Raw genomic sequence first — 24,003 nt, forward strand, 5'->3', positions numbered from 1 at the left:
GATATCCAAGTCTTTCAGGTTCTAAATTTTTACTTCTGCTGCATGAGGAGATTATGTTAATTAGCTGCTGGATGTGACTCTCCTCTTGTAGTTGATCTTTCCCTCCGGGGCCTTTGTTAGGGCCGATGTTGACGATTGGGGGATGAGCCTGTCCATCCGGGCACCCAGTGTTGACTACGGCAACACGCAAGGCCTCTGTGGCACCTTTGACCGCAATGGCAACAATGACTTCCGCGGCTCTGATGGTGACTCGTATGGCCCTGACGAACTACATCGCTTTATAGAGGACTGGAGGTCAGTCAGTGATGCCCAACGAGTAGATTATTCATAGTTTGACCAATATTGGCTAAAATAAGTGTTGTTGTTTTATTTGTTGGGACCTGATTCGGCCCCATGGGTTAATTCTGTCAAGTTTTGACAAAGCCATTTGTGTCAATGCTTTCACCTTCTTTTGTGTATGTGTTAGGATAGCTCCTGGTGAGAGTTTATTTGACAAGACGCCTCCTGGGACAAGGCAAGAGGTCAGACGGCCTTTCTGTCAGTGCCAAAAAGGATACAGCACTTCTCATCATGCTGGCAGAGGGATGGGGAACCTCTACAATCCTTCCGCTCACTCCGACTGCATCGCTTATGATAATGTGGATTACACATCTGTGTTCCCCTATATGGACACAACACTGGAATACATCAAGAGTGCAGAAAAAGAGGAAAGCATACTGAATATGTCTTCCTTCAACAGTCATCCTCTTGAGAGGAGGAACCTTCAGTTTCACAGTGAGAAGAAGCAACACATTGACAGTGATGATAAACTGGATGTTGAGTTCAGGGAGGACCTTCTGCTTTCTGTTGACAGACCGAAGAGACAGGCAATGTTTGAATTCCAGCCTGTCTTCACCACTGAAAGCCTCAGCCAGGTCGATTTGGAGAGCCTCGCCTACTTCTTCCCTGAGGATCACCTGGCGGAGGCCCGACCGGAGGTGCAGCCTCAGTGGCCCACGCCGAGCGGCCTGACCTCAGCCAAAGCTCTGGAGGTATGCCAGATGGCTTTAGCCAACTCCACTGTTGGAGTAGTGTGCCGGGGGCTGTTGGGACGCCGCCTGGACGAGGCTGTGGATCTCTGCATCCTGGACCTGCAGCTGAAAGATGACCTGGGCTGGGAGGAGGCATTGCTGCCATACTTGGAGAACGAGTGTGAGAGGAGGCTGTTGGAAAACCGGACCCAGAGAGCATTGGAGCTGGCTAGTTCACCAGGAATGTCTGGAGAAGTGGTGGCGGCGCTACGCTGCCCCAACTTCTGCAACGGAAATGGAGAGTGTACAGAGTGGGGCTGCCAGTGCCATCGCAGCTACAGCTTCTATGACTGCAGCCTTGCCATAAGTGAGTATCTGGACAGTTGCTACTATCCGTAAAGTAAATTAGTATGATTGTTTGATACGAAATTCCTGAAATTCGATTCAAAAAGCTCTACATTGATTGCTACACGCAGATGACTAGCTGCTAATTTGTCTTGGAAAATGCACCAATCATTTTTGGCTGAAAATTTTAAGCACATATTTCTAGAGGTAGTTATGTTAGAAGCATAATTTATAATAAATAGTTGGACTTTAGACTTTGTAAATAAGAAAAAACTGTTGCTGTTGAGACTATTAACTGATACAGTTTTTTAAAGCTGATTGGCTGGTGAAATTATGAACATTTCTGTGCTTTTTTATCTTTTAATTATCTTGTAATATACATCTCTCCTCTTCTCTCTCCTCAAATAGGCCAGCCAGTTGAAATAACAGATTTGGAGAATGGTGGACTGTGTGATATCCGATCATACGACTGTCGCAACGTTCGGGTCTTTGGCCTCGGCTTCATTGACTCCCCTGACCTAAGCTGTCATGCCACCAGATTGAAGGTGAGGGATGGTAAGGTCAAAGGCCAGTGTTGTTGTTGTTTTTTTAAATTCCCTCTGAATTGCCTTGATCTGCCTCCACAGTACATGAACGGAGTTTGGGTTCCAGGAGAAAAACAGAGAACAAAAGCCACCTTCCTCAGCTCCAAGGCTTTAGACTGCGCCGTCCCATCCCTGAGCAACACAGCCGTCAATACAGAAGACTTCATGATGGATGACAAACCATACGCACGCTGGGAGATTAAGGTATTGCTGCTGGATTTAAAATGTCTTTTGTTGGCTAGTGGCTGTTTTGTTGGGAGTATACAGTGTTAACCCCTGCTTCTCCTCTTACAGGTGACCAATGATGGTTCCCAGTACAGCCAAGCCAAGGTGCTGACAATCTATGATGGTGTTTGTCAGGTCTGCGAGGCGTCACGCTCAGGACTCTGTAAGTTAAAGGTAACTCACAAACAAGAGTGAACAGAGTTTTTCTCCTTTCACACCACCAGTTTCAGTAAACAAACCCTTTCATGACTGCATGATTGTTAAATGCTAATAAGTTCTATCTGCTAGCACTGAGGTTTGTGATTATTGTGAGACTGTAAGAAAATGAAACAAAGATAAAGAATTTATGTTAAAGTTTACACTTTATACACTTTTCACTATGTCATGATTATTTTCAAGGTTCAGGGTCACAGTCATCAACTAACACTAATTACAAAACATAAGCTTCAGTGTAAATGCCAACAAAATAACATAAAAGCATAAATGCAGATATCAATGAAACAAGTCTTCATAGCTTACTAACCTCATAGGTAGAACGAAATCACACTTGTGATACTTTTTTCAAATATAGATGATTAAATGTTTTTGTTTGAGGAAAAGAAAAAAGAACAAACTGTAGGTTGGTAAGTCACCACCCTGATTTCTTGCTATATTTTTGCTGCACATCACACATCTTCCCACTTTGGCATAGAATCATTTTAATGTGTTTGAATAAATGACAGAGAGTCATTATTCACATGATTGCAACCGGTCACTTGTTAAGAACACTTGGACTCTCTAGTGTTTGTTTATTTGAATGTAGGAAACAGATTTGTAAGACAGATGTGATTCAATGGGTATTTAGTGGAAAAGTGTGGCAAAGCATTTTATACGCTCTCTTAGGGGTATAGGACCTGTGCTTTGAATAACTGGTGGCTGCTTGAATGAGTAAACCAGAGACAGCATGGTTTCCCATCCTCCCAACATGCAGCAGCTGGCTATTTTAAAAGCTAACATTCATTAAAAAGGTACAGAGGGGGGTCCTGTTGTTACTGGAGTAGGTTTTATGGGAGTGTAGACAGTAAAACATGTAACCTCAGTGAAGACACACACATACAAGGGACACCAAAAGTTTTGCCTGTGCCTGCCAAAAGCTGAACCAAATTGAATTAACTTAAGTAAAGATGGAGCAGATGGTGTATTTAAAGCTGATTTCCTGTTCCTTACCTGGCATCTCCAGAGAAAACCTCCAAAGGAAAACAAACAGCTTGAAAAATGATGTTTCATAATGTGATTTCTGGAAGCTGCTTCAACATGTCAACATTTTAAAACAACACTGTAAATATGAGTGTGCAAGCAAACCTTTTTTTTCTTTTTTCACTCTCTCTCTCTGGTCGTCTCCGGTGGCCAGGACCGGACATGTAACATCGACGGGATGTGTTTTGCAGAGGGAGACTCCAATCCTAGCAGCCCTTGCCTCCTCTGTGACCCAGACACCTCCAAATTCACCTGGTCTGTGAACCAAGGTACAAAAAACCTATTATTCTATCTCTGCCTACAAAATACAGAACAACCTTTTAACTGCATAACCATTGGAGCTGCAATGATTAGTTGATTAATTGCCAACTATTTTGATAATTGGTTAATTGTTCTGAGTCATTTTTGAAGAAAAAAATGTTAAAACTCTCTGGCTCCAGCTTCTTTCTTATTTTCTTTAGACCTTTGTGACAGTAAACTGAATATCTTTTGCTTGTGGACTGTTGGTCAGGACATTTTTTGTTGCATCTTGGACTTTGGGAAACATTGATCGTCATTTTTCACCATTTTCTGACAAACAACCAATCATTTAATTGAGAAAATACTCATTAGTTGCAGCTCTAACAACCATCTTTACAAATGACCATCTCTCTTATTGAGCCTATGAGGTTGACGTTCATGGTTTGGTCTAGGACAAGGGTTTTCAAAGTGTGAGACTCTGGGCCTCCCCTCAGACAAAGCTTGGAAAAAGGCGCCCCTTTACCCCCCCCTTAGTTTACTCACTTAGTTTCGGTCAATTCCTGGACGCCTATGGGATCATTATTATGTTATGTGATCCCATAGACACTCAACAATTGAGCCAAGATAGCCAGATATTTCTGTTTGACATAATATCAGACTACACCAAATACATAAAAAAGTCTGTCCTAAGGCATTTATTTGTTTCTGACTCTCTTACTTCCATTCACTGAGCCTCCCGTGAAACTGTTTGGAGGCCCGCCTGCCACTCTGAAAACCTCTGGTGTAGGCTCTTTAGTTACAACGAAAGGAGACCCAAATGCTACAGCGTAAAATCAGAATTTATATGGTGCTTCAGACTTTGTGGCAACAGTTCGGGGGAGGCCTTTCCCTGTTTCAACATGATACTGTCAGCGTACATAAAGCCAGCTCCATAAAGAAATGGTTTTCCCAGTTTGGTGTTAAAGAACTGGACCTCAGCCCCATTCAACACCTTTGGTATGAACTCCAAGCTTTATTGCCCAACATCAGTGTTGGATATCACTAATGCTCCTGTGGCTGAATGGAAGCAAATCCCTGCAGTCTGCCTCCAATATCTGGTGGAAAGTCTTCCCACAAGAGCGGCTGCAACTAACATTTCCTTTCATTATGGATTAATCTGCCAGTTATTTCCTTGATTAATCGGCAATAAAATGTTAAAAAACAGTGAAAAACGTGAACATGTTCCAAAAGAAATTCAATTGTATTCACAGAGAAGCTTCAAATTCTTCCATTTGGGAAGCTGGAACAAGCAATTTTTTTTGCCATTTTTGCTTAAAAAATGACTAAAAAGATTGTTATATCATTAAAATAGATTAATTTTCTGTCAATTTCTTATTGATTAACTGACTAATTGTTGCAGCTTTACTATCTTTAGCTGCTGCCTGAATTGTTTTAAGACATCAGGATCTAAACCTGGTGCTATCACTGATTTGGTAAGAATAGATGCTTCCATTTTTCTCATGTTTGTGTTCATTTATGTCCAACCTGAGAGATTGGAGGTGTTTTCTACTATGGAAGAAACAGTATTCATCTTACTGTGTCAGTGCAGTGGCGGTCATGGTTGTCTGTTGTCTGTTGGTAGTTGTCCTACTGCGGTCCCGTTTGTCTCCATTAACAGATCAAAGGAGCAGAGGTTTAAGTTTCCCAGCATGCCCTGACCTGTCGCTTAACCATTCTTAAGGAGAGGGGAGGGCAGAAGAGGGGGTAAATCACATGGTTGATTTCCAAAGCAAAACAGACCGACAATCGCCCTTCCTGTCACCCAACAACACTGAGCACTGAAATAAATAACCGTCTTAATAAGTCAATTAGTCTGGAATTTTCTTACTGAAAAATAAGTGGTTTATGTTGGAAGCAAGTGTATTATCTCACTGCGTTGCCAAATCTTTTTGCGTATATGCAGACAGTTTGGGGACTCAGTAATGGAGCGGTAATAATCTTGTTAATCAACAGGTGATTTCTTGTCCATTCCTGTCCGTTCCATCATGCTAAGCAGGGGTCTCCTGGGACTATGACTGTCCTGTTATGGCACATCTGTTGGAAAAGTGTGATCTCAGTAGAGGATGCGACATGATCTTGTTGAAATGGCTGTTGAGAGCTCCAAATGGAAATAAAAGCTAGAAACCCCTCGAGTCAGGGACAATGATTCTTCCAGGAACAGCCTGGAGGACTGTTTTTTTTCCAAAGCAGCACTTCTTCACAGAGTTTATTTCAGGACAGGAAACAGTATCTTTTATCAAAACACAAAGACTTGTAAATGGAGATGTATTGGTAAATGAGAAAGTGGGAATAACCATGATAAAATAGCTAATGGTGGTGTTGTTGGCAACGCTCTCCTGCCTTTTTCTCATGTTTTACTCCTCTGCATTCAGTCAACGAGCCGCCGGCCTTCCACCGACCTCAGGCTGACCTGCGGACATTTGCCGGGGAGAACTTTGTCTTCCAGTTTGCGGCATCAGACCCCGAAGGCTCGGCGCTCCTCTTCCAGCTGGAGGAGGGACCAAAGGGGGCTATCCTTTCCCCGGCCGGCCTCCTCATCTGGAGGGTTCCAATGCTTCCTGAGCAGGAAGGACGTCAGTCGAGCCGCTCCTTTCGCTTCACGCTGTCGGACGAGTGCAACGCCCAAAGCAGCTTCGTCATCCAGGTAGAGTTGACAAGACAAAAAAGTGAAAGTGTTTGTTTTGAAGTTGTAATTCAAGTTGCGTTTTAAAAAAGCATGTAGGCATGCAGGTCGAGAGGTGGATTTCTGCAGTACACATAATTATAAGGGCCAAGTCAGACCATGAATAAAGGCTTCTGCCAATGCTTGAGGATTTTTTCAAGTTTCCTGCGTTTCCTCTCAGGTTTTTTTTATGTAATTCAGCTGTAATTCAGTCAGAGAGCAGCAGCAACAATAACTGCATGGTTTCATCTTCACCTGGTGTGATACAGGAAGCAACAGGATTCCTGGGAAATATGGTCTTAATTTTAAGAGACATTAACACAGACATAATTGTTAATTAAAAGATGACTGTTATAAGAAACAGGACATGCCTCAGCAGTGTCTCTTTTCCACCTTTAACACAGATCGATGTGGTGCCATGTGGCTGTCAGAATGGAGGCTCATGTGTGACCGATGTCAACTTCCCCGCCGGCAGTGGGAAGTACCTGTGTGTATGTCCTGAGGGGAAGCAGGGTGACCTCTGTGATGAGGATGTAGACGAATGTTTGTCTTCTCCATGCTCGGTCGGCGTGTGCATCAACACGGCTGGCAGCTACAGATGCAAATGTCCTGCAGGGCTGAGAGGTAAGAGTTGATAAAAGAGTCATTCCTTGAAATTTATGGGTGCCTCAAAAAACCTTCATATTTAAAAACTACAAGAAATAGTTGGGATGGTTCTGGCATCACGTTTCCAGCTGTAGGTGATCAATCACAGTTTTGGTTTATGTTTGCAGAATCAGTTCCTTGTGTGTGTGTTTTTGGCAGGTGTAACATGTCTGCAAGATATCAATGAGTGTGAAAGGAAACCCTGCTTTCCAGGAGTCCAGTGCTTCAACAGCTTTGGCTCCTACGGCTGCGGCCCCTGCCCTAAAGGCATGCTGGGAAATGGGACAACATGTGTGGGTAAGCGTGGGCATACTGTGCGTGTTGTACCAACACTTTATTGCATTATAATCACCATATGTTAGCAATTATGTCGGCAAATGTTACCATATTGACAGCAATATATATTCAGTACTAATGTTGAGCAAATGTTTGCTTCAATAAATCTAACCTAGAAGTAGAAGTAATGGCGCCAACTTCTTCATCCTCTCATGTTGGACTGGACACTACAGTGACTCACTATCGCCTCTTGAGGTACAAAGTGGTATTGCGAGAGAGGACGGGCCAGGGCTAGCTGGTTAGCATGCTAACTTCAGTAGATATCTCTGCAACACAATATAGAGATGTCTTTGACATGATGTCAAAACTGTTATTTCTTCACATTCTGTTGATAATTTTAGTTAATTTTTGAATGTTTTAAACTAAAATTCTTACATAAATCCCCTTCAAAGTGAAATTTCACTCAATTTTCTGTCAATAGTCAAAAGATTTACAGGATTATAGGACATTATTCTTGTTACAATTTCTTTAATAACTATTAATTCACCCACTGATAACGTCACTTTTCTTAAGAAGATGTCAAAAAAGTCATATGATCTTGCCGTGATGAAGACCTTAGGTATGTTTTAACTATCACTGTAGCCATGAAGTATTTTTAAATTTATTACCCTCTTGAATGCCTCAGATCTTTTCAATAACTCTAAACTAGTAGGATCCTCAAACTGCAGAGCACTAGAGGGATACCTTTCTACACCCAAGCAGCACTCCATGCATTTGTTTTTTGACCTATGTCATATGATCTCTACTGTAACATTGTCATTGTGGTGTCTTCAATGAGTTTTTACAAAGACAAAACAATTAAAACTGGCATGATGTTAAAATAACTAAAGGTGGAACTTGTTACAGTACTAGACAACATATGAGACCCCTTCCACATGATGCCGTAGCTTCTACCCCCAAATCTGGACCGCATTACCAGCCATAACATGAGCTTATCAGGAGACACTGCTGTTCTTTGAAACTGTGCCGCCTTTCTGTAACGTTCTTTGGTGTCACGCAATTTTAAAAAAATGACTTATTTTATCAAATTTCCCTAAAACTTCTCTATCATATCTAATCATTTGTTGGCAGTTGTGGTTTTTGTTCCAATATCCTTTGTAATTATTTGCATGCAGCGCAGAAATCAAAGCTTATTCTGCTTTAGTAAATCACTTTAGATAACAGAATCAGCTAAATGTGAAGGTGAGGGAGGATTCAGCTCTTGTATTGAATAGAAACCAGATGACTGCTGGGAGCTAATACCGCCGCCTCCCTCAGTGTCCTCACTTTGCATCTCAGCGACTGCTAACTGGAGTTAATGCTTTGAAAACACTGCCGCCGTGGAAGGGAAACTAAAGAAGAGGGGTTTTTTTTCTCCGCTCCCAGCTAAGCTTCATCGCTAATGTTTATGTGCATGCATTTGTTTACGGGGCTGAATTTCCGCACATAAACACAAAAGATTTCAATATCAAAACTAACAGCTAATATTCACGAATTTAATAACCTGCAGCTGCTTCACAGTAAACATCTTCCAGCAGCTACAAATTAAAGATTAGATGTTTGACTTGCAGCTTGATAAAAATTCATTTTACCCACAACCACTGATCTTCTGATTAGAGGACAACCGACTCTATGTCCTACTAATGTATTAATAGATGCAGTTCATACATGTGCACATACTGCAAACATAATGTATGTATACACTTGTGTATACACATCATTTAAAACTGAAGACAGTTATGCACCAAAGTACTTGAACAGCTTCAAATTGGTGAATAAATGCAAAGAAATCCCCCCCAAAACAAAAACAGATTATAGTATAGTTTACATAAAAGCTCAACAAGGTGATGGTGATCTTCATATTTCTCCAATCACAGGCAACAAATTACCTCAAATTTGCTTTTGAGTTATTTGCCAAATCAATGCAGAAATAGTTTCAACAGCATAGTCGGAAAATGTTGACTCATTATAGGGAAATCACTTTGTGTTGAGCCGTATGTACTTGAAGTTTGTCTTTAAAACCTGCACTAAAAAGCATTTGCAAATAATCTTCAGTGTTTGCTTTAAGAATGGGACTATTTGAATGTGAACTGATTTGTAGCTGCATTGTTGTCCTTTGAGGAAACAAAGAACCTCAAAACTTGGCTTCAAAGCTGGCTAAAAATCAAACCAAGGTGTACGTTTCAAGACATTATTGCCCCTAATGGAAAAATTGGCCCACAGCGAAGCACACAACATCAATTACTGTCAGTAACATAATGTTTGTCATTTTTATGGAACGGTGTAACTGGAGACGCATGAGGACAGTTCCCTGGATTTCCTCATCTTCCTCCTTTGATTTACTGCTTACTCTTCAGTGCTGTGGTCTTCTCGAGTCGAGAGACTTTAGTTTGACTTCTTTGACCTCCTTGTTCTTATACTTTGTGTGTCAGGGGCCATCAAGGGCACGCCATGAAGCTACTAAATCTTAAATGTCCTGGATAAAAAACAAGCCGTGATGAATATTTCTCTTTTGCCGCTTTTTTTCTGCCGTCCTCTGTTGAGATCAGGCCTCAAAAGCACACTTGTCAAGTCTGAACAAATTATATGTTAAGATGAGGCCTTGTGGGATCAAGACAAGTTGATTTATTTACAGCAGAGCCCCAAATCACAAACAAGTAATAATTTTTTATACATAGTTTGCTTTGGGGATAAAATAAACAAAGCAGGACCGGGTGGAGGAACGTGTTTCTCGTTAAATAGAAAGAAAAATCGAGTGACAAGCTCAAGATGTCAGTGAGGTCTTTAAAACTGGACTCAAAAGCTTCATGATGATTTAATTGTTTTTGCACTGTATTAGAAATATTGGCCGCGCTACTGCCGTGTCTGCGGTCTGTCGTCGTCCATCACCGAGCGCTTCCTGCTACGCTCGTGGCTTGTAAATGTGTTGATCGGCTGCGAGTGGTGATCACGCCTCATTGAGATCTTTACACACACTTGTTCCAAAGTCTCTTGCTGTGCTTCTGTCTCATTAAACACAATTTTTGACCCTTTCAGGCTTTTTTTTTTTTTTACCATGTTCTTTTGTACCATCATAGGACTTTTGGTTCATTGCAATGTGGGTGATCTAGTAATCGAAAAGGACATAATTCTGGATAAGAGTGTCAGATAATGGCAATCCAAAATATAATTTTTCTCTTTCTTCATACAGCAGTCGTGAGGCCAGCCACCATCACTCCCACATCTGCTCCTCATACAACTGTCTACAAGATACCAGATGTTCGGCCGCAACCACCCAGAATAAAGACAGACACTTTCCGGAAGACCTCGAGTGGTAGCTCCCCACAGATGAGGGCCGAGGCGGGGAAGACAATTCCAAGAATTGACCCCGGCCGATCACAAACTACCACTTGGAGGAGGATTCAAGAAGTTAGCTTGAACCCTTCCTTCACTGAAGCAGAAACTAACAAGAGCGTCAAAGCTATTGCATCGTCCCAAACTGAGACTGACACTTTAAAGAAGACTAAAGGAATAAAGCTTAATCCTTCCACAACTAACACAGACACTTTCAAGAACATCTCAGGAATTAGACCGGACCAAGTCAAGCCTGATCAGTCCAAAATCAGCAACACTATCGCCACAACTTCCACTGCAACCCAACCGTCAAGAAGACCAGCTGCAGGTGAGAAAAACAGGAGTCTCTACAGGAGAATATTTTATTTTATGTATCAGCGTCTGGTCTTCAAAAATAATGTAATTTGATATCAAGTTATCCAAAAATAATCAAAATACACATCGTCTTTGCAACATGCCATTGTAAGATTAGTCAATTAACCGACAGACGCTAAATTTTTTGTTAATTAATCATTTTGAGTCATTTTTTAAGAAAAAATGGGCAATGTTCCTCTGATTGCTGCTTCTCAAATGTGAAAATTTGAGGACAACATCTCAGGCTTTGGGAAACAGTGAGTGACATTTTTCACCATTTTATGGACCAAATGATTCATCTAAATGAAAATAATTGTTACTTGCAGCCCTAAACTATACAGTAGATGGAACTCCAATATTATTTGCTGCTGATCCTTGGAGATCTTCAGTTTTTTCATATTATTTGAAGGTTTTTTCCATCCTTTCTTCAATCTTCATAGTAAAAATCATCCAGAAGCAGGAAAAAAACCAAGAATGCATGAAGCAAAAACCAACCAGAGATTTGTAAGATCATTATCTCTGAGACGTTGCTCCATGAGCAGTTAATTTGTAGAGCCTTGGTGCAGCGACTTGCAAACTAGAAGAATTTTTTGGTAAATCCTGTAAAATTTTGAATCACTATTGAAGATGTTGAGATCTGCAACAGTAAAACCTCAGAACTCAATCAATAGGAAGGTAAGATGGTTCTGCTGGGTTTTCAGCGCTTTGCAATTTGGGAACTGTGTAAATCTGACCAGTTTGTTTCTCTTAGGATCCAGTCAGTCTTCTGCTGTCAACGTTTCAGCTACATGTGCCAGCAGGCCTTGCTTCCCCGGGGTTCAATGCATCAACCGCAGGCCACCGCATGTCGGCTACGTCTGCGGCCGCTGCCCACCCGGCCTTTACGGCAACGGACGCATCTGCATGAAGAACGCCAAGGCAGGTAAGGGATATTTTTGCCTCGACTTCTCCAATCAGTTTGCAAATGTGTTTGGTATAAGCTGACATGAATTTCAGGAGTCTATTATTTGCTATGATAAATGTTTTTTAAGTCCTGTAACTGATGGACCACATTGATTTTTTTTTTGTTATTTACAAGCTGAGACTTACTTAAGAAATATTGAAATAGTGACATTTTTGTTGACAACATGCATACAACACCAAAAATGCGATTAAACAATGTATCCATCTTTTTCCTTCTTCTTATTAGCTGAAAACATTGTTTCTATGTTGTTTTTCAATATCTCAAATTTGATGAAAACATCACTCGGCAATGTGAAATCGCTCAGCACATAACGGGCTGGTTTAAAGATCTTTTATTTCATCCTTATGATGTTCTGGTTTCCCTGATGTTGTTTTATGTGTTTGTCTTGGTTTGGAGGAATGTCATTTATAGCAGCGATAAATCAGCTAAAGTGGTTAGAAACAGGCCTGGATGTAATAACTACCTTTTGGTACTTTGTCAGCGCTCGGCCACAAAGTTTCAACAGAAGATTGCTTCATCTTATTTTCTCATGAGGGGAGTGGGGGGTCCGAACAGCACAGAAGAGACAGTTTCAATCCAACTCAAATCCCTTAACTGTGGATCGTGTTTGTCTGGAAAGTCACAAAGTGTTTATGCAGACAAGTCAGTCAGCCTCCAACAAGACAGGAATCAGTTAAATCACTTTGCAAATGCTGCTCCTCTTCCTCTTCTTCTTATCCGTAGTAGTAGGAGGATGGATTCAGATTGCCTCTTACATATTTTTTCAAATATATTTTAAAAATATGAGGAAAACAAAACCAGCACTATGTTGTTGTTCTTTCTTGTTCCCTTTGAGGCCACGAGTTACGATTATTTTCATCATCAATTAATCGTTTAGTCTCTAAAACATCATAAAACTGTGAAAAATATCCATCCCTGTTTCCCAAACTCCAATGTGACGTCTTCAAATGTCTTGTTTTGTCCAACCAACAGTCCAAAACTCAAAGATATTCGGTTTACTATCATGTAAAGTCAAGAATAAGCAGCAAAGTCTCACATTTGAGAACTTGGAACCAGTGAATTCATCAATTATCAAAGTAGTTGCCGATTAAATTTCTGTCAACCGACTAATCGACTAATTGCTGCAGCTCTTGTTCTTTCATTGGGAGTTTTGTAGTCTTGTAGTCTTTATTAACTAAATTTAAACATTTAGTCTTTTACATTACAGTGGCAGCAGAACCACTACATTTATCAAACATATACATTGATAATAACTTACAAAAGTTCAAAGTTGAAGTTGAAGTTGACCCTAAACCTCAGGCTGATGACTTCATCTTTGTTTTCCTGTGTCTGTAACATTTATCGCTTATCATTTTGTCCAGGAAGGAACTGCATGCATGCTCATTTCTAGCAACATTACTTATATATACTGACGTATGATAGAAATCTACAAAACCTTGACACTAAATTATTTTAAAAGGTTTGGCTTTTCAAAGTTGTTCTCCAAGAATTTCTTCAATGTAGAGCTAAATTTGTCTCGTGTTTCCTCAGCGTCCAATCATCTTCATCAGCAGCAGACAGTAAGCAAGTCAAGCAGATCCCCGCACGGAAGCAGCAGCAAGGTATCCCAGCTCCACTTACCCGCCTTGCCCACCAGGCATGGTATCAAACACCTGTCGGCGTCTGTCACCAGAGCGAACCGAGATAACGCCCCACGCCAGGCTCCCGCTTCAGGGCGGGGAGGAGGGACGGGGAGGAGGGAGGCGGTCACTGTCACTTCCAGAGATGTTCCCAGAACATCAGTTGGCGCTCTCCATTTCAGTGCAAACACTCACATCACCCGACAAAGTTCCAACCTCAGATCAGACGCCAGGACATATGGCAGATCTAGTATCACCACCTCCAGGGAGTCTGCGGCTCCCCATGTGACCGTCTCCAAGGTGAGTCATTGTTATTATAAAAGCAGTCATGTTTCGTAAAGGAAAATGTGTAGGTGGATATCAGCATGAGGTAACCTTCCTTCCTTCCAAATCTTTGACTATCTCCCAGCAGTCTGGAGGAGCGTTGACAGGTGCAACACCGGCCAAGGTAACTCCTCCGGCTCCTCACCTCTCCACTGAGTCTGGTGAAGTGATGCAGCACAAAAAAACAACTCAGCCGCAGCTCAACCACCTGGCGTCCACCCAGGTCAAACCCTGGACCCCTCCAAGATCCGCCCTCCCGCTTACAGCAGCCCTCACCGCCCTGTCTTATTCGCTGTCCGAGTCTGAGTACTCTGCAGATGGAGACGAAACAGAGCCTGGTTCTGAAGATCCAGAGCTGCCGCCAGTGATCCCAGCACTGACCCTCACAACGCCAGGCAAGACGGTCTACAGCTCCCCCCTGCAGAGAGCGACCCCCATCCAGCCAGGAGTTAGGAGTGCTACAACAGCAGAGAAACACATGATGTCATGTGCTGACCGGCCGTGTTTTCCTGGCGTCCAATGTGAACCAGCCATGGATGGAGGTTTCCACTGTGGGAGGTGTCCTGTTGGATACACCGGAGATGGACGGGCCTGTCGAGGTACAGCTCCATGTCTTCAACACCACTGACATTGACAATCATTTAATGATACGGAGGAATGTGCAGAATGTTTGTCATGTTTGGCTGCTCAGGGTCCTTTAATTAGCTCCTTGTCTGCAATCAACAGCTTGACGTGTTGTTGATTGACAAAGACTGTTACGATGCCGTCACAGTCGCCTTCAGTCCAACGAAACTGCCCTGCACTTATCACCAAAAACAACTGCAATGTCATATGTTTAACATAAGTAGTAAAGAAATCTAACTGAAATTAATGAGACATTAGCAGAGACTAGTGTGATTGCACATAAAGGCTTTAAGAACAGAAGTTGAATGATTGAATAAACTGACCAGAAACCCTCCAAGGCCACTGCAATAGTTGGATTTTTACAAACTCTACTCTGAAGACTTGCTATCAGAATAGCAAAGACAACTTATTTAGATAATTTGTCTTATTCCGTATTTCCAAAATCCAGAAAATAGTTTCTTTATGGTTTCACCCATTAGCATTTAGGCTAGCGCTTTGAGTCAATAAATTAAACAGGTTTAACATCTCCACTGGGCCTCCTGTCTGTGTCTCCAGCTGTTTGCAGGCATACATGCGGGAGGAACATGGAGTGCGCGGCGCCAAATACGTGTCGCTGCAAACCGGGCTACACTGGATTCGACTGTCAGACAGGTAAATGTATTTATTTGTATTATCTATCTATTCTAAGTCTTTACTTTTTGTTTTCCTTTGTTAATTTTTGTGTTTTCATATTTTCTTGTAGCAATTTGTGAGCCGGAGTGTATGAACGGAGGAGCTTGCATTGCTCCAGGTGTGTGTCAGTGTGTCGGGGGTTTTCATGGAGAAACCTGTCAGGAAGGTAAAGCTTCCTCTTTTTACTGGTTTTTACCATCAGTCTGTAAACATAGCTGCACGTTCCCATAACATTACAAATAAATGTATGGAAGAAACTGCTATATACAACATCCTGAGTTAGTTTTCTTTTGATATTCATCTTTATTCTTTTAAATTTGTCATAATTTGTATTAAGTAAACTGTATCAAATAAAAAACTATCACATTTAACAAAAATATAGCAGTATTCAACAATTACGATGGCACATATGCTTATAAATTAACTATTATAAATGATCAAACTGATTGAAATGCATGTCTGCAGCTCTGTGCAGGTTACCTTGTGAAAACGGAGGCACCTGTGTTGGACTGCAGACTTGTTCCTGTCCTTATGGTTTTGTTGGACCTCGGTGTGAAACCAGTGAGTTCCCAGTTTATTTGTACGTAGTTATTCAAGCTCAAAGGACAAAATATTAGATGTTAATTTATCTTAGAATATGAGCAGAAAACCTCAATATGATGTTTCAGTCTTTCATAAAGTCACATTAAAGGAAGTATTTATAAGAAAAAACACAGAAAAGCCAAAAGTTAGTGTAAGACTGTAGACCTGTAAATGGTGCTTTTTGAGTAAACGGTGTGTAATATCAGAGTTTTTATCCCCTGAGCTGACTAAACTATCATGATTGTGATAAATATTACTTTTTTGTTGATCACAGTGGTGTGTAGCCGCCACTGTCACAACGGAGGCCAGTGTGTGTCACCGGACGAGTGCATGTGTCCATCAGGCTGGACTGGACGAACCTGTGAGATAGGTGAGTGTGTATGTGTGTGTGTGTGTGTGTGTGTGTGTGTGTGTGTGTGTGTGCTGACCTCTCAGTGCTGATGACGTCCGTCTCTCTCTCTCCAGCTCTTTGCTCTCCGGTCTGTCTGAACGGAGGTCTGTGCGTTCGGCCGAACACCTGCGACTGTCCTCACGGTTTCTACGGCGCACAGTGTCAGAACGGTAAACGTCCATCAGTTAGTCGAACAGTATTCAAGCATTCGTTGAGTCATTCTTAATTAAAGCACAGTGCAAAGGCTGAATTTACATATGCATCCTCTTCTTTCTGCAGCCGTCTGCAGTCCTCCCTGTAAGAACGGCGGTCTGTGTATGAGGAACAACGTCTGCTCCTGCGTGCAGGGATACATCGGGAGGCGCTGTGAGAAAAGTCAGTCAGTCTAATTTATTTCCAATTCTTTTGTTTGTTGTCTGGCACTATTTCCCTCCATTCTCTTCTTTCAGTTTTTCCTCCCTCACTTCTTCCTTAACCATTATTCTCTTCATCCTTTTCCTACTTTGCCATCATGATGTCCTTCTTCTTTATCATCCTCTCTCCTTCTCACTCTTTTCTTCAATTTTCTTATATAAGATGAATTCTCTACTGAGGAGGTTTTGCCATGCAGCGCCAAAAAACAACACAAACCACGACAGTTGGCAATACAGGACACCACATGAACAAACAAAGTCATTTAAAATACATAAATACAGCAGAAAATAGCAGCACAGCTCCCCCGACATAAATCTCTTTTGCTGTTCTCAGTTTGTTAAGCCAGTCTAGAGATTCTGTCATCGACATAATCAATCTTTAATGAAAAATCTCACTCTGTGATATGAGAACGTACATGAAAAGAGACATTTTTGTGCCCAAAAAAAAGGGTAAATAGCTGGATAATGTAGAGTGTCAGTATTTCACAAAACTCTGCAGGAAGTGAGCAAGGTTTGATCATTTCACAACAGGAGTCAGACTGCTCTTCATCTATTCTAACTTTTCTTTTTCTCTCCAGGTGTTTGCGAGCCCATGTGTATGAACGGCGGCAGGTGTGTGGGCCCAGATGTTTGCGATTGTCCGTCAGGTTGGCGAGGAAAGAGGTGTGATAAACGTGAGTGAAGAACAAGATCCGTCCAGATACAAAATGCTTTTACGTTTACATCATCATCGCCGTTGTGGTCTTCCAGGTGTTGAATGTTACGATGCATCAGCGTGAACACCTGAACATCTCCGACCGCCTTTCATCGAGCACAAAGTCTCACCACCAGGCGTTCGTCTCATGTCGACCCTGATCGTCTAAAATGGTCTAGAGGCAGTGCATTCTCAAAGTCTGACACTGACTTATATTTCTTCACATTTTAGTAAACTGGCACCATGAAAAGTATGCTGAATGAGCTATTAGCAGCTCCTGTTTGCAGTGTAACCATGGTAACACAGACAACTATCACTGGATTACTTTGATATTGCAGAAAACTTAAAAACATGATGATTCTCAGGTTCTGAAGCATCTTTCTAAGCAGGTTTAAGGATGTTTATTCATGAAATAATGATATCTTCAGGAAGTGTATCATGTCTGTGTGTTCAGAAAAACCACCGAGTTATTCCCCTTTATGACTTCACTGTACCATAAGCATCAGAAAACAGTTTTTAGGTCTTTTGTCAGAAGTCGGAGTTCTTTCTTAAGTTCTTAGGAACAAGTCCAACTCTTCATTTGTCAAGTCAAGATGCAAGTCGATCAGTTCAGGATGCTGATCATTAATATGACATAACACTTGTGTTGCCTTCCAGCCAGCTGCCTGCAGAAGTGTCTGAACGGAGGCGAGTGTGTGGGTCCCAACATCTGCCATTGTGCGGCGGGGTGGCAAGGCATGCTGTGTCAGATCCGTGAGTGTTCACCAAATATGACATATAGACATTTATTCTGATCAGGAATCTCTGTACAATAACGGATTTACTGTCCGTACGAGTGGTTCAGACCTGTCGAACGAGTCATAAACACATAATCTGACTCTCTTCACAAGCGGGAGAAACACTTGTTTGACTTATAGTCTTAATCTGAATGAATTTAGAGTTTATTGTGTTGTATTATGTGTTATTTCTCAGCTCACTGTGAGCAGAGGTGTCTATACGGCAGCCGCTGTGTCCGACCAAACGTCTGCGCCTGCAGGAGTGGATACTCAGGTTCTCTCTGCTCCAAGAGGGTAAGAAAGAGTGAAGATGGGGAGTCATTTTAAAAAGGAAAAGTGAGGTTTAGCATGTGAGTAGTACTATTAGGAAGAGACCGGGATTTACCACCACACCACTCATCTAAAACTGTGTTTCTCCAATGACTTAAACTCAAAAAATGTTGCGTTTTTATAAGTTTTCCAATCTGGATTTAAGCTACACCTCAGAAGAATGTGCAGGAAGGTACATAAAGGAATATTTTCACTGCTACATTTTTCCCACATGTGAGTCTGAAGACTTGCACATAAAGAAAACTGTAAACACGTGAAAATCAGGTGAATTGAGCAGTTACAGATGATGTAAATTGAAGGGGGGGGGCGATGACAACAGCTGTGCAACAAAACTCCAAATGTTTGGGTGGACGGTTTGAAGTGATCGAAGCAAAATACGACAGCACTTTTCTCTCTGGTTGTGAAAACAAACATACCAAAAAAATTCTTGGTTTCAGTTTGAGAGCTCATTAAACATTTTTTTTTTAAAAAAAACCTACCAGCTGTTTATCTTTTTTTAGGTCCAGCTCTTTTGTTTGAAGTTGAAACTTTTTCAGCAGGAGAAAATCAGTTTCTGTAAAGAAAAGATAAATGTGTGTTACTGCGAGAAGAAGTTATGAATGTAAATCTTTCTGATATTTAGACTTTCTACATGACATGAATGCTAATGCTAATGCTAATTCATTTAGGAAGTCCAGAAGATACCTGGAATGAGGAATAGAACATAGCATCCTTAATATCTGATGTTTTTTAAATCGTTGTTGCTCTTAAAATGTTTATCTTATTGCATTATAAAACCTCTGATTCTTGTTTTTCTAGCTCCCTATTGCTCAAGGCTGACACCAGCTAACAACCGGCAAACACCAAACAGCTGGAGTTCAATCAGAACCGATAAAAAGCGTGATCCAGAGCCATCAGAATAAAGCATCGTCTGAACAAAACTAAAAAAAAACCAAAACAACAAAGTGACCTGACTCTCTTTGCTTCTCGTTCAGCTGCAAAGTTCCAGGAAATCACACACAGTTGTTTTTCTTTTTTTTTTTTGGAAACAAAGCAAAGCAGAAAGGTCTGACTGTAAAGGTTAAAGGTCACCGTCTCGCTCACAGAGATAAGAGGGAGGATATCAGTTTCATCTCTGTGCTTCGTAGCTGAGCGCAAAAACTGGAAGAAGGGGAAAAATGCATCTTTTAATAACTCGATAGCGCTCAAAAAATAGAAATTGAATAATGAGTCATACAGCTGAAGCTATTTTTGACAGTTTATTTGTTTGTCCTGCAACTCTGCACAACATCTCCAGCTATGGCACGAGATGCCACGTCGCTATAAAACATAGAAAATCAGGCTTTTATCTTTATAAACATACTGTAAGAGAATTGGACCACTATGATGCAGCCAGAAATACTTCAAAAACCACTAAAACATGTGAATAAAGCAGCTTTAGAGCTAACTAAGCTAGCTGTTTTCCACCTGCTTCCAGTCTTTATGTTAAGCTAGGAAAATACAACCTGGATTTCACAATTAGGTTACTTCAGGTCAGTCAGTGTCTTTAAATGAGTCTCACAACTTTATCTGTATTGAATCACTGCTACGTAAGTTTTAAACAGCAGATTTCTTACTTTTTTGACCAAAACCTCCAAACAAACATGAAACATAAATGTATAATATTTTGTTCATCTGTCAGATGGACACTTTTTTTTTTTTATTTGTTCAGGTTTTACACTACGAACTCAAACCTCTGTATGAGTATTTATTTATTTGTTTGTTTGGTATTTATGGGCAGAAATACGTGTCACCAGAAACTGAATTTGAATCATTTATATTTGAATTTGGATTGTTTAACTTGAATTATTGCATTAAAAATGTATTAGTTTGGAACTGAATTGAATATAATATTATGAAATTGACTTTAGTTGCTTCTCACAATTCAAATTCAGCTCACTGAGAGACATCCGGTCGTTGAGGAAGAGCAATCGAGTGCAGATTGACAGATTCATAGATGATATACATTGGTTGTGCTTCAATATGCTGAAAACTGACAGCCTTCAGTATGTATGATGTCCAGAGAACTGAGGGGAATTTTTACACAATTTCAAAAATGATGAAATGAAATTTACAATACGATTGTATTAACAGAAGCTCACTCAGGCCAAAATGTTGCCATGGTGACGGATCAGCTGCAAAACTCAAGTAATTTTTCTCCAAAATGGCAAGACATAAAACTACAGTTTTTACACAGAATAGAGAAAAAACTTTACTCTTTTGAAATATCTAGCTCCTATTGGTGGCTGATATCGTCGATAAGGAGTTCTATGAATCTGCACTCGATTGCTCTTCCTCAATGCAATTATCCAAGTTGAGTGATTCAAATTCAAATATAAATGATTCAGATTCAGTTTCCAGTGACTCATATTTCCACTCATAGATATTGTCGCATATTTCTTGTTGTATATATCTTAGTCAATGTATAATCTGTGTTATTTCTTATTAAAGCTTTGTTTAATGGTTGTTTTGTAAGAAAAACTAATAAAGATCCTTTTGAGGTTTAATTTTTCTTCAGATTTTTGGTAACTGAAATGAATATTCTTCTTCAAATGTTGGTTATCTAGTTTGTTGTTTATGAAACTTTAAAGGTTGCAATCAAACCTGCAGTTTACATTCTTTGGTTTTCAACATTTTGACTTCTTTGTCTTTTTGAATGTGGTTTCTTTGACGTCACAATGACCAAGTTAGCCGAACAGGAATTAGGAAATGTCGAATTATTCAAATTAGAAGCAGCTTTTTTCTGCTGGACAGAGTTTTATGTTTTTGGAGCCAAGGAAGCACAAACTAAGGCATAAATCTTGGTGTAGTCATAGACTCAGACCTGAAGAATAAACCAAGAATTAAAGGACTTATATCTAAAACTTCAGTGGTCTCGCCTAATGTAACAGTGTCTTTACAGGTTGATCAGACAGCTGCAGCTGATTTAAAGTCCTCAATAAAACCAAGACAGTGGATCACATCAGTCCAGTTCTCAGATCTTTATACAAGGTTCCTGTCTGTCAAAGAAATGCTTTTAAAATACTACTGTTGAGTTTACAAAGCGCTGAATCTGCTGTTATGAACCGTTCAGACCTCTCAGACACGTCAGAGTCTCTCTGAAGCAGTTTTTTTTTTTTTTCTTTGCTCCACACATCTGAACAAACTCCCATAAAACTGCAGGTCTGAAGACTTTCCTGTTTGCTGCCTTACAGGATATTAAAGTAAAGTTTGGACTATTTATTCATATCATGCACTGAAGCTGCACTGTGCTTTTTATTCTCCTGTTTTATCTGCCTTATTCTATTCAAAGATCCAATCCAGACATGTTTAAGATGTAGCTAAAATACTCTACTTTGACTTATTATTTGTGTCCAATATGTTTTTTCAACACAGAAAAAATCAGTTGTCTCATTAAAATCCATAAAATAAAATAAAAGTTTCCACATGACACTTGTGTGAAGCTGCATACTGGATCACGATTGGCTCCAAACTAGTGATGATGTCACAAACACTGAGATTTAAGGTGAGCTCAGAGAAACTTTCCATTTTCAGCAAATGAATGTGAAAAAAAAACTGCACAGAGAAGAGAAATTAAATGTGTTAATAATAATTAATATAAACTTGACTTGTTTTGCCTTTTGGCTAATAGGTCAGACATCAAAAACATGCACAATAATAACTATATTAGACAAATTATAGCATCTTACCTCTTGTATATGACATTATTTCTGTGAGAAGAAGAATCAGCTTCACCATAACCTATTAACAGCTGTTCATGCAGCTGAGGGCCTTCAACATGGCCACCAGATGTTTTCCATCACCTCAAAGTACAGAGTCAGTAAAACATGATAAGAAGAAGAAGTGTTTATGGTTTGTTTACGACACCGTGTGTTGCATTTTTTAATGTCCTGGGGTTTTTTTCCTGCACTAGTTGGTCGTCAGCAGCAGCGGAGAAGCATTTGACTTTGCTGCAGGGGCCAGACAAGTTCACAGCCAGCGGGTCGGGGCCACGGGGGCCCGCGAGGAAATGAGGATTAAAAGATTAATGAGGCCGCATTAGCTACGCACCAATTAGGATTCCACTCTGCCAGCTTCTGCCTGACTCTGGCTCTGCTCTGCCTCGGGTTTTTTTTTTTGTTTTTTTGTTTTAAACAATGGATTAGGATGAAGTTGGATGGTTTGTTAGACCACAGCAGGAGCAACAAGCTTGACCCTTTGTTGATATTTCTGTCTATTATTCTCATCACTGAATGTTTTTAGTAGCTTCCTTGTACACTATTTATAATCTGGCCTTCACAGGTGCTCACTTTTCCTAAAGTTTATATGATATCTCTGCTAGATCTGTTCTTCTAACCGCTTTTGCCCTCCTGTTACAGGCATAATCCTGCAGTATGGTGACCTCTGACCTCAAGCAGTTACTGCATATGTTATGTTTTAGTTGCTTACTTATTGCAAAAAGATTAGAGGCTGCAAATCCTCAATATTTTGCAACAGAAAAGGGGTTTACTGCCCTCTGGTGGCGATAATAATAACATCAGGAACATAAAAAATGCACAGAAATAAAGACAAAACTCTAAAATTAAAGATATAAAGAGTTCAAGAAATAAAGCAGCTGAGTGGAGATTTAAATTATTAATTAATTCACAAGACAACATCAATAAGCTTAAATTAATTTCCCCTTCCTGATGTGATTGGGAAAGAAATTGACAACCTGCCTTGAAGGTTGCTCCGAGCCTTTACAGCAGCACACGACAGGCAACGTCCGTTCACAGATATTTATATCCACCCCCAAAGATGGCACTGGGCAAGGTGGAGCAGGAGGGGGGGGGGGGGGGTGTATATGTCCATCATGGTGGGCACAGACAGTACGGGTACACCTGGACTGTTCACTCAGTGGTAGCTCAGAGCCGCCAGCCAAGGCAGCAAAGTTATCCTCCGTCCTGGACGCCAACAGACAGGACACACACACACACACACACATAAACACACACACACTAGTTATTAGTAACCCACAGTGACTAAACTGGAAGTTCATCAACACTGAAGTCTGAATGATAGTTTGTTGAGTTAAAGGAACTCAGCTGAGGAAGGTCAAAATGTCCCCTAAACAGATGATCAAAGAGGTTTAATGAGGAAAATGTGACACTTTTTTCTTCAATTTCCAACTTTTTGTAGCTCCAGTGAAAGCATCACAGCTGGCTTTGCTTCCTGATTGGCTGCTTTAACTAAAGAATGGCTGAAATCTGTCCAGTCAGACGTTTTTGTAGCCTTAACCTCAAATCATAGCCTTTATCTACTCGTGTAATTTTGTGATGTGCCCGTCACTGCAAACCACAGACACCCAGTATAGTATAAACACAACCACATCCTTTGTCCACCCTGATGACCACATCTGTGTATCTGGGCCTTAACTTGCAGCAGTTTTTTTTTTTAGCAAAATGCAAGTGTAAGCCAGTGAAAGCACAACTAGCTCGTTAACATATACAGTTCTGATGATGTAGGGTAAGAATATCGCATGTGTGCAACGCAGGTTTTCAGATGAAACTGACTGCACACTGAAGAAGATATAACCCAAACGTTTGTGCACAATTTTGATGTAGAAAACTACTGATTTGGGTGTGTGAAC

General features: G+C 40.7%; 1 protein-coding gene and 1 long non-coding RNA gene across 3 annotated transcripts in view; one reads left to right on the forward strand and one right to left on the reverse strand.

Annotated features, from left to right (window-relative positions):
• Positions 1-22,583, forward strand: part of si:ch211-246m6.5 (von Willebrand factor D and EGF domain-containing protein) — a 35,557-nt gene extending 12,974 nt beyond the window's left edge. The window contains exons 11-33 of one of the 2 annotated variants that reach the window (XM_067583110.1): positions 92-294; positions 467-1,377; positions 1,764-1,900; positions 1,982-2,143; positions 2,234-2,338; positions 3,555-3,669; positions 6,052-6,323; positions 6,746-6,965; positions 7,146-7,283; positions 10,492-10,962; positions 11,740-11,910; positions 13,483-13,871; positions 13,981-14,494; positions 15,075-15,170; positions 15,262-15,357; positions 15,657-15,752; positions 16,048-16,143; positions 16,239-16,334; positions 16,444-16,539; positions 17,156-17,251; positions 17,929-18,024; positions 18,244-18,341; positions 19,176-22,583. In XM_067583110.1, the coding sequence (XP_067439211.1) occupies positions 92-294; positions 467-1,377; positions 1,764-1,900; positions 1,982-2,143; positions 2,234-2,338; positions 3,555-3,669; positions 6,052-6,323; positions 6,746-6,965; positions 7,146-7,283; positions 10,492-10,962; positions 11,740-11,910; positions 13,483-13,871; positions 13,981-14,494; positions 15,075-15,170; positions 15,262-15,357; positions 15,657-15,752; positions 16,048-16,143; positions 16,239-16,334; positions 16,444-16,539; positions 17,156-17,251; positions 17,929-18,024; positions 18,244-18,341; positions 19,176-19,196 (4,695 nt within the window). In that variant the 3' untranslated portion in view covers positions 19,197-22,583. The remainder of the gene's footprint in view (positions 1-91; positions 295-466; positions 1,378-1,763; positions 1,901-1,981; positions 2,144-2,233; positions 2,339-3,554; positions 3,670-6,051; positions 6,324-6,745; positions 6,966-7,145; positions 7,284-10,491; positions 10,963-11,739; positions 11,911-13,482; positions 13,872-13,980; positions 14,495-15,074; positions 15,171-15,261; positions 15,358-15,656; positions 15,753-16,047; positions 16,144-16,238; positions 16,335-16,443; positions 16,540-17,155; positions 17,252-17,928; positions 18,025-18,243; positions 18,342-19,175) is intronic. The other variant, XM_067583111.1, reaches the window with a different exon arrangement.
• On the reverse strand, positions 3,574-16,501 carry LOC137177032 (uncharacterized). Its single transcript, XR_010925935.1, has 3 exons — positions 16,420-16,501; positions 16,202-16,311; positions 3,574-3,657 (listed from the first exon to the last, which is right to left on the reverse strand). It is a non-coding gene; the product is annotated as an uncharacterized lncRNA (long non-coding RNA).
• Positions 22,584-24,003: the final 1,420 nt, after the last annotated feature.

The sequence above is a fragment of the Thunnus thynnus genome, chromosome 24 (assembly GCF_963924715.1).
Source record: "Thunnus thynnus chromosome 24, fThuThy2.1, whole genome shotgun sequence".
Lineage (NCBI taxonomy): Eukaryota > Metazoa > Chordata > Actinopteri > Scombriformes > Scombridae > Thunnus > Thunnus thynnus.